The sequence below is a fragment of the Phyllobates terribilis genome, unplaced genomic scaffold (genome assembly GCF_046119375.1).
Source record: "Phyllobates terribilis strain yellow unplaced genomic scaffold, ASM4611937v1 Scaffold_98__1_contigs__length_5973952, whole genome shotgun sequence".
Lineage (NCBI taxonomy): Eukaryota > Metazoa > Chordata > Amphibia > Anura > Dendrobatidae > Phyllobates > Phyllobates terribilis.
Genome location: NW_027362858.1, coordinates 2766955 through 2777818, shown reverse-complemented (window position 1 = coordinate 2777818; position 10864 = coordinate 2766955). Strand labels below are relative to the sequence as shown.

Here is a 10864-nt window from a genome sequence, read left to right as displayed (position 1 = left end):
ATCGACATTAAATGTGCAGTGAGGGACAAGTGTGAATTTCTGTACAATAACAACAGAGTTTCCCTTTATCCTGACTGTTCTATTTCTTTTAAAACCGACTAACTTCAAACAGGATTGTGATAAACTACACAAAAAACATTACACCTGTGCCATGATATATCTCTAAGCTGTGCGTGGCTGATGGCTGTAATATACATTTATTCCCGCCTGCAGGAGATGTGTTGGCTCCAGCCCTGGTTTCATGGATTCACTCCACGTCATAAATTACATTATGTTTTCATCCTAAGGAATTCAGATTACTGCACAATCTCTCCTGAAATGGGGGCGCTAATACTTTCTCTACTCTTCTGGTCAGGACTCATAGTAGCTCCAATAGTCCACCATAAATGAGTGTAACTCCAGGTTAGTGTTGGATTTCTCCTTTCATACGTACATTGTTGTTGGGGATGTTACATGTTTTCATATTCTTTCTTTTTTTTTTTACAAGTTCATTCTGTATGATACGAGGGTCAGTCAATAAGTAATGCCTCCTATTTTTTTTCTCCTTTTAATTGGCAAGAAATTCAAATGCAATTACATAGGTTGAAAACCACAACATTAACAATTAATTTGTCATTTTTCAATATAATCTCCATCCATTTCCACAGTCTTGGTCCACCGTTTAACAAGGGCATGTATTCCAGCATGGTAAAAAGCATTCTTGGGACCCACCGTGCACAAACTTTTCTGTATCCCAGTTGTCCAATAATTTTCATCACACTGCCTTTACTGAGGCAGATAATGGCACACAATTCATCTGCAGTCACCCGGCGGTCACCACGAATGATGTCATCGACTCGCTGAATGCTGCTTGGATTCACTGCGGTTACTGGCCTGCCACTCCGCATTTTGTCAGCCAACGGTGATGGCCCTTCAGCTGTGTTACAGCGACGAACCCATCGTCTACCAGTACTGACATCCACTGTTGCATCACCGTACACATTTTTCAGTCTCTCATGAATTCAAATGGGCGTTTCACCTTCTGCATGCAAGAATTCAATCACAGAACGTTGTCTAATACGAACATCGATGTCAGCCATTTTGCAAACGGATACAGTCCTGCCACCTGTTGGTGCAGGAAGTTGTAATTGCTGTGGATTGGAGAAGAAGGTTTGAGGAATTGTGCCAAATTCAAATATTTAACATAACTACCTTATTTAAGGAGAAAAAAAATAGGAGGCATTACTTATTGACTGACCCTCGTAGTTTCATTGTGGTGGGATCGGCCGGCCTCACTTATGTGAGTCTGTAACTCCCTGGTCGTCTTTCAGAAAGATCTCCATTTCCTCTTCCAAATGCCCGAGATCTAAATTTAAGACACCTCAGCTCTGCAGTATTGTAAAAAAGTTCACTTTAAATGTCTAATATTTCTTCTTGACACTCATCTGACAGAAAATATTGTCCCTTACGATAGTTTAGATTGCCAAGAGCCACCGAGCCCCATACTCCAATTACCCCAGAGAGGTTTCACCACTAGTTACTCATTTTTCTCTGATGGAGACTGTTGAGTTTGTTCATTTCAGTTGATGTTTTATTGTCTATAGTCACAGTTTTTGACTTCAGTAATCCTCTGCTTTAACCCCTTCCTGTAGTCAGTTTTCTGTTCCTAATCAGGGCCATTTTTCAAATCTGACGTGTGTCACTTTATGTGGTGATAACTTTGGAATTCTTCACAAAGGATAAGAAAACAAATGGACCTTACAAATTATTTTCCAACTTCTTTTGAATCTGACAATACCCTGTATACGGTTGTACACTACTGTCTGGGCACATGGCAGGTTAAGAAGGGAAGGACCGCCATTTAGCTATTAGGAATGCAGATTTTGCTGGAATAGTTCCCAGAGACAATGTATTGGGGGCACTGTTTATGGTCATTTGGAAGCTCAAAAGATGGCTACCACGATTAGGCTTTTCACTATCTACCCCATTTACAGATTTCACAAATTACTTTGCCCATCACCATTTATCCCTTCTACATGGATCTGGACTTACACAGAGACCCCTAGGCTTGGGCCACGGTGTTACCTGCTGTTCTGTCGAGTGAGATGGGAAGAAGAATAGTCAGGTAGCCGGGTCAGAACCAGGAGGACAGAGAAAATACAAAATCAGAAGACACAAGAGTAGTCAGTAAACGGGCCGAGGTCACAACAGAAACAAATACACAAGCCGGGAGCTGAGCACAGAGGACTGAACCAGAGGAGAACAAGGCTGTATCTGGCAGCTTCCGGCAATATGCTTCCAGCTTTAGTAGGGTGCGGTGCTCTCCAGTTGGCTGAAGCCGGGAGCAGATTACTCCAGCTGGACAGCACACACACCCATACTGCCAGACTGGATGGTACTACAGGTACCAGCAACCCTAATCTTAGTGGCTGGACAGAGCCTGCGCCACCCAGAGCTTCTGGTTCTGACGTCTCTTCTATCACCAGCGCCACCTGCAGAATGAATAAGGCGGCTCCTGGTGACAGAAGCAGACGTCACACAAGTCGAAGCAGGAGGAGAAGTAGACGTCCCAGACGAGATGGGACACACCTTTTGCAGAAGCCCTAATATAACAAAATGGTAGAAGACCAGATCAGTAGAAATCCCCATAAAGTGACTCCATTTTGGAAATTATAACCCTCAGTGAATTAATCTATAGGAGTAGTGACTATTTTGACTCCACAGTCACTCTCCAGAAATTAGCACGCAGTGGATGTTGGAGAGTGAAAATTGCAAATATGCTATTTTATAACCCAACACATAGTGCCCAGATTGTGCTCCAGGAGATACACACCGTAAATTAAGTGGGTTCTTCTCACTATAGTAATGCCAAATACGTGGATGCTGAATGTGGTTTGGGCGCACTGCAAGGCTCAGAAGTGAGGGGGAGATCTGACTTTGGGAGAGCGGATATTGCTGGATTGGTTTATGGAAGCCATGTTGCTTTTCAAGAGCCTTTGAGCCACTAATAATGTGGAAACCTCTGTTATTCCATTGACAGATGATGGACCTGAGTGGGGACTTGTTTTTTGTGAGATAAGTAGAAGTTTTTATTGGTATTATTTCACCTACATAACATCATTTGGTGTCTTTTTATTCCATATTTGGGAGGCAGAATGAACAAACAGTTGAACACCACGCTCTACTGCTCCTTTTCTATGAGGTTTTCTATCAGACAGTCATTGTCCTGGTGAATAAGTGATTTTTTTTTTATATAACTTGCCTTTTTTATGGACAGTTTAAGTAGAAATGTTCAAAAATATAAAATTCAAGGATTTTTTTATTAAAAAATAATATTCGGTTTTATTCTGGGCAGATGTCTGTACCAGGAGATCAGAGGGACAGCTGACATCTTCAATTTTCAAATCAGATAATTTTCAGATCCAACAGGATACAATTGAAATGAATGACATTTCTCCAGATTTACGATCATCCCTTCACTGCAATGATCTGTCATCTGATCCTTTGAAACAGGTCCTGTCTTCTGATTCATTACCGACTACTAAGGAAAATCAAAGTCACAAAACAAGCATTAAAAAACGAACTGCTCCTCATGCTAAGAAGCTATTTTCACATTCAGAATATAGAAATAGTTTTCCTCCCAAACAGTCTTTTCTTAAACCTCAAAAAATTCACACAGCGAAGAATAGATTTTCTTGTTCCAAGTGTGGGAGGTGTTTTAATCAGAAATCAGATCTTGTTAGGCACCAGAGAACTCACACAGGAGAGAAGCCATTTTCCTGTTCAGAATGTGGGAAACGTTTTACAGAGAAATCATATCTTATCGCACATGAGAGAACTCACACAGGAGAGAAGCCATTTTCCTGTTCAGAATGTGGGAAATGTTTTACAGTGAAATCAACTCTTAGCAAACATCAGAGAACTCACACAGGGGAGAAGCCATTTTCCTGTTCAGAATGTGGGAAATGTTTTACAGAGAAATCAAATCTTATCAGACATCATAGAACTCACACAGGGGAGAAGCCATTTTCATGTTCAGAATGTGGGAAATCTTTTGCAAAGAAATCAAATGTTATCAAACATCAGAGAACTCACACAGGGGAGAAGCCTTTTTCATGCTCAGATTGTGGAAAATGTTTTGGACACAAATCATATCTTTATAAACATCAGAGAACTCACACAGGGGAGAAGCCTTTTTCATGCTCAGATTGTGGAAAATGTTTTGGACACAAATCATATCTTTATAAACATCAGAGAACTCACACAGGGGAGAAGCCTTTTTCATGTCCAGAATGTGGGAAATGTTTTAACCAGAAAGCGCATCTTGATAACCACCGGAGAATCCACACAGGGGAGAATGCCGCAACTACACCCAACTAGTCTCTGTACAGACTAGAACAGCCCTAGCTGCACAACTAAAAACTCCACCACACACCCAACTAACTAATAAGCCGTTGAGGAGTTTCTCATACCTCCTGAGGAACCAGAGGGGAGGCGGCAACACACTGTCAACCAGGGGAAAGGAAAGTATGAAGGAAAATACGAAAACTCTGAGTGAGAAACAAAAACACATTCATATAGGGCAAAGAAGGCAAGCTAAGGAGAACCAAAAATAAAGGGAACAAGTATAATCTCCCAGAAACCTAACATTGTTGGAATAAAAAGGTACTGGGAGGGAAAGCAAACTGACCGGGAGGATACAAGGTCAAGGGGGCCAAGGTCGGACCCCACTTAAACAGGGTCCCCAGGCAGGACCCAGCTCACCCTGCTTCTTCCTTCTCAGGACATTGGCCATGTTCGAATCTGACACAGCGGTTGAATATGACTAATACACTGTGAAGTCTACAGGCCCCACAGACAGGATCAACGAAAAAAAAGTGGGCCAATCACATCCGGCAGAAGGTACGTGATCACGCCCCTGATCACCAAACTGTATGCACAACTCTATACTAAAAGAATCATCTTACTCCCATTATATTTTCTCTCCCCCCCCCCCTCCTCCCTAGCTAAATCCAAAAAGAAGCAAAAAACCCCACTACGCTGAGGTACGATCACCACGTCTGACCAGGTCTTCGCACCAATACCTCCATCAAGGAAAACCGGGATCATATGCCAGTACTGACCCATTTCCATTGAACTACCTACTGGCCTATTCAACTGATATTCATGTATTGAAATCTATGAACTCTATTTTATTTTATTTTATTTATTGAAAATTTACTGTACACACCCGGACCTAGTGTACTTCTTACGGACTATCTTATATCCTATTCTATTCCAATTTTAATAATTGTAACCCAATAAAGGAATTTTAACTAATTACCCCGTCTCCCTAATCCATTCCACTATCGCTGGCGCAATTTTAAAAAAACTCTAAATCTACAATACATACATCCATACGGACAGGCATCGGTTCCCTGTCTACAAATTCGCAGCCACCATAGCGCCTTCTTCCTCCCAATCTACATGACCGGGAGGATAGTTTCATCTTTGTGGTGAAACTTATAAAATTCATTCTCACCAACTGTAAATGTAAAACCCGTCCATTTATAAAGACCACGGACAAGATAAAGATTCCCAACTCACATCAGGACCACAAGATCCCAGGTACTTTCAGCTGAATCACAACTAATGTAGTGTACTTAATTATATGTACCAAATGTCCAACTGGGACATGTATGTAGGGGAGACAGGGCAAAAACTTAGAACAAGGATGAATTCTCATCACCACACAATAAAAAAATAAAGAATAGATCTACTTGTGGCCAAACCTTTTTACGGCCACAACTGCTTCTCCCTCTCCCATGATGATAGTTCTGCTTCACGTCACTTGTCTTATCTATTGCATTATTCCTGTGCCCTGTTGTGTATTAATATGTGACTATTCAGATTTTGTGTTATACTATACAAAACCTACAAAAGACAAAAAATATATCACATACCCTACCATCATTATATATAAATGTAATGCAAAGTTGCATATGAAATATAGGGTACTTAGTGAACTATTTTTGATCAAAAAAAGTATACAAGCCGTCCCACCAGCGACAAGATGACCCTAATTGGGACGGTCCTACACTGTCTATATTAAAAACCTTACTGTATATCAAAGTTGAAGTGATGCATATTAAAGGGTAGACAAATAGAACCGGGTCCCAATATCAGACCACCTAAGCCCGTGGTAAGCTACATATATACTGACCAGCTCAACAAGGCGGATGCCACACCCCTAATTTGCACAGAATGCAAACAAGACAAAAAAACAAGCAATGTTCACATTGCTTGGTTTTTTGTTTTGTGTTATACTATGTCTGATAAAGAGACCTGAGTAGTCTCGAAAGCTTACTGACTAATGGCTAACTGAAAAGATTGTATCAACCACTGAGGACTTTCAGATTTTTATATTTTTCTCCAAACAGCAATTTTAAGATCTCTCCACAGGTGTTCAATGGGATTTAGATCCGGATTCATTGCTGGTCAGAACTGTCCAGGACTTTGTTTCCATCCATTTTCTGGGTGCTTCTTGAAATATGTTTGGGGTCATTGTCATGCTGGAAGATCCATGACCTAGCAAGCAAACCCAGCTTTCTGACACTAGGCACTCTATTGTGCTCCAAAATCCTTTGCTAATCTTCAGATTTCATGATGCCTTGCACACAGTTAAGGTACCTGACCAGAGGCAGCAAAACAACCCCAAAATACTTTTGAAGTTCCACCATATTTGACTGTATGTGTTGTAAATTTATTGATTATGTTGCGCACCTTGGACAGAAGAACATCCGGATCTCTAAAGATGGACTTATAGCCTTGAAATTATTGATATTTTTCAACAATTTTGGTTTTCAAGTCCTCAGACTCATGCAAAGATTGAATCAACTTCTCCCTTTATCTGGTTTTAGTTGTGATTTTCATATTGCCCACACCTGTTACTTGCCACAATTGCATTTGAACAAGCTTCACTTGCTTGAAACAAAGTTGTTTACTCACAATTTTGGCAAGGTGTCAACTATTTTGTCCGACCTATTTTGTGTGAAATTATGTTCAATTTGCCTTTTTTTCTCTGTTTTCTTGTGTTGTTCCAATGCATGCAAAGGAAATAAACGTGTATAACAAAACGTGTAATGGCAATAATTTTCTGGGAGAATTACTTAATTTTCTGGAACAATTTCAAGGGAGCCAACACTTTTGACCATGACTTGTTTTTGTTGCCTTTTTAATTTGTTGCAGCATATCATCCTCTTCATGTTCAGCTATATTAGGAGGCTTGTAGCAAAGTCCAATTAGCAGCTTTCCATTATTGCCATTTCCATGTACATTACCCATACAGATTGTACATCAGGGATGTAAAGCTCAAAACATGCAAAGGGCCAAAATGAAAAACTTGGACAAAGTCATGGACCAACCAGTATACAGTATAATGGGCCCCACATAGTCCTCCATACAGTATAATGGGCCCCACATAGTCCTCCATACAGTATGATTGGCCCCGCATAACTTTCCATCCAGTATAATGGGCCCCACATAGCTTTCCATCCAGTATAATGGGCCCCACATAGCTTTCCATCCAGTATAATGGGCCCCACAAAGTCCTCCATGCAGAATAATGGCCTCACATAAGTGTGGTGGTTCTGGTGTCGTGGGTCAAATATAATCAAAAGTTGGACAAGTGTGCAGTACATTGTCGAACCTGCCCCCATGTCGTCATTGAGCTTGAGGTCTTAAATTGTTTTTTACGAAAATTCCCACCCCTTTACCTATTTTTCTTTCCTATCCGTTTCAATGTAGTGTAACCCTCTGTGTTTGTCACCCAGTCATGGCTTTCATCCATCCAGGTTTCTGTAATGCCCACCACATCATAATCTGTGGCTGACCTAAGAGTCTCTGATTCATTCATTTTGTTTTCAAGACTTCTTGCATTTGCCTGCAGACATTTAATACTATTAGCACATTTATTACGGCTACTCGCCTCCTTACTTTCCTTGAATGTCTCACTCTCTCTGTCTACTCTATCCCCTTATTTGCACATCAACCCTCCCTCTCCCCAGATCCTAGTTTGAAAGCTCCTCCATCCATCTGACCATTTTTTCCCCCAGCACATCTGCATTCTCCCCATTGAGGTGCAGCCTGTCCCTATCGTAAAGCCTGTAGCCGACAGAGAAGTCAGCGCAGTTCTCCATGAACCTAAACCCTTTCTTCCTGACAATTATCTCCTTAAGTTACTGCTGACTTTCTAGTGACGTAGTGGAATCAGCAGTATTTCTGAAGACACCACCGTACTTCAGCTTCTCTCCTAATTCCCTGTAATCATTTTTAAAGACCTTTCACCTGTCTCTAACTTTGTCATTGGTACCAACGTGTACCATGACTGCTGGGTTTTCCCCAGCCGCACCCAATAATCTGTCTATCTGATCGCATGAAGATCCCCCTGTTAGGGGCACACAAAATGTGTGTGTTCTCGTCTTAGTTGTCTGCCACCAAATTGTATATAGGATCTATACGGTCAGAGAAATCACAAATTAACACTGAGTAGTGTCTCAAATAGGCTTTTTGTAGGAAAAATCAGGAACCTTTCCACACATTACCTCATTGCCTTATCTCAGAATTATGGCTGACATCTGTCGCTAATGAGTCATTATTTTAATATGTAAACAATTAAGTCAAGCTGACTCTCAGTTAAGTCCGTCTTGCACGTAAGGTTCAAAGGCCAATCAGTATAATCACTTATCTTTTATTATTCTGTAATTTCCCTAAAAGTAATAAGAGATCATTAGCAAGCTCTTATTATCAGATTAATATGTTAGTCAATAATCATTAGGGAATTTCCATAATTCCATGTTATAGATTCATAGAATGGTAGAGTTGGAAGGGACCTCCTGGGTCATATGGTCCAATCCCCTGCTCAAAGCAGGATTCACTAAATCATCTCAGACAGACATCTGTCCAGCCTCTGTTTGAAGACGTCCATTGAAGGGGAACTCACCACCTCTCGTGGCAGCCTGTTCCACTCATTGATCACCCTGTCAAAAAGTTTTTTCTAATATCTAATTTGTGTCTCCTCCCATTCAGTTTCATCCCATTGCTTCTAGTCTTTCCTTGTGCAAATGAGAATAAAGATGATCCTTCTACAATGTGACAGCCCTTGAGGTATTTGTAGACAGCTATTAAGTCTCCTCTCAGTCTTCTTTTTTGCAAGCTAAACATTCCCAAATCCTGTAACCGTTCCTCATAGGACATGGTTTGCAGACCGATCACCATTCCGGTCGCTCTTCTCTGAACTTGCTCCAGTTTGTCGATGTCTTTTTTAAAATGTGGTGCCCAAAACTGGACACAGTATTCCAAATGAGGTCTGACCAAAGAGGAGTAAAGTGCGATAATGACTTCACGTGATCTAGACTGTATGCTTCTGTTAATACATCCCAGAATTGTATTTGCCTTTTTTGCTGCTGCATCACACTGTTGACTCATGTTCAGTCTATGATCTATTAGTATACCTAAGTCTTTTTCACATGTACTGTTGCTTAGCTCTATTCCTCCCATTTTGTATATGCTTTTTTCATTTTTATTGCCCAGATGTAGTACTTTGCATTTTTCCCTGTTAAAAACCATTCTGTTAGTTGCTGCCCACTGCTCCAGTTTATTTAGGTCTTTTTGAATCCTCTCTCTCTTCTCTAGTATTAGCTATCCCTCCTAGCTTTGTGTCATCAGCAAATTTAATCAGTTTACCCTCAATTCCTTCATCTAAATCATAGATAAAGATGTTAGACAATACAGGTCCCAGGACAGAGCCCTGTGGTACCCCACTTGAGACATTCATCCAGCTGGATGTGAAGCCATTTACGACCACTCTTTGAGTCTGATCACTAAGCCAGTTATGAACCCACCTAACAGTTGCCTTGTCCATTCCATACTTGGTCATTTTTTCAATAAGGATGGTGTGAGATACTTTGTCAAATGCTTTGCTGAAGTCAAGATATACTATATCTACAGCATTTCCCTGATCCACCCAGTCAGTAATTCTGTCATACTATGTTCCACGTAGTATGTGGATCTTTGATCAATATGAGGTTATTGGTACAATGTGGTTCGGGCAGGAGGAGGGAATTTTGTATTGTCTACAATTCTTAATACATACTATTTTCATATAACTTCCATAATCATACATATATTTATCCATAACACCCTAAACTATATTAGGAATTATCTTAAGGACCATAATCTTTCCACTTGATGAGATAATGCAAACAGTACCTGACCCACCTGGAACCAAGAATTCGCCTTACTTCATACACCCGATACCCTTCCAAATCCACCTTAATTATGTCTTGAGGTCCCCTCAAATTTTTTTAAAAGAGAAGAATGGAAATGATTATTGATTTTCCAGGCAATAGGAAGTTGCAACTAAACTGTCACAGGATTTAAAATTTTAATAATTTTATAAGGACCTACAAATTTAGGTGCAAACTTTCTAGATGTGATCTTTAAGCACAGATTTTTTTAGGACAACCACACAAAATCCCCCACCCTAAAGACAGGAGCCTTCCTAAGTCTGCGGTTAGCAACTCTTTTCGCCCAGTCATTATCTACCAAAAGATACATTTCGACCTCCCTCCAGGCCTTAAAGAGGTTGTCCACTACTATTAACAATGACCCCATGGATTTAAATTGTGCCAACAAGTATTTTTGTAAATACCTTGCTTGTTCTTTATTGCCTGTGAGCGGCGCTATTGCTGGCCGCTCACCAGGCATCACGTGACCCCGGCTGCAGCCGACTCCGACATCCACTGATGTCACGTCAAGTTCCGGCTGCAGTCGGACGCGAGCAAGTGACGCCCTCCCCCTTGATTGATGGGCTGTGGTCGGGGTTTCATCACACATCACAGCCCAG

At 40.9% G+C, this 10864-nt stretch overlaps 1 protein-coding gene across 2 annotated transcripts; it reads left to right on the top strand.

Moving 5' to 3' along the window:
- The first annotated feature begins 297 nt into the window (after positions 1 to 297).
- LOC141198628 (uncharacterized) lies at positions 298 to 5301 on the top strand. 2 transcript variants are annotated; one of them, XR_012270493.1, is made up of 3 exons: positions 298 to 402; positions 3335 to 4881; positions 4986 to 5301. XR_012270493.1 is itself a non-coding variant. In XM_073663067.1 (2 exons), exons 1-2 carry the CDS (start codon positions 387 to 389, stop codon positions 4357 to 4359), a joined length of 1041 nt encoding a protein of 346 aa, XP_073519168.1. In that variant the 5' UTR covers positions 298 to 386; the 3' UTR covers positions 4360 to 5301. The 2 variants fall into 2 exon arrangements, 1 of the variants encoding a protein (XP_073519168.1); XM_073663067.1 differs by having other exon boundaries at positions 3335 to 5301.
- The last annotated feature ends 5563 nt before the right edge of the window (positions 5302 to 10864 follow it).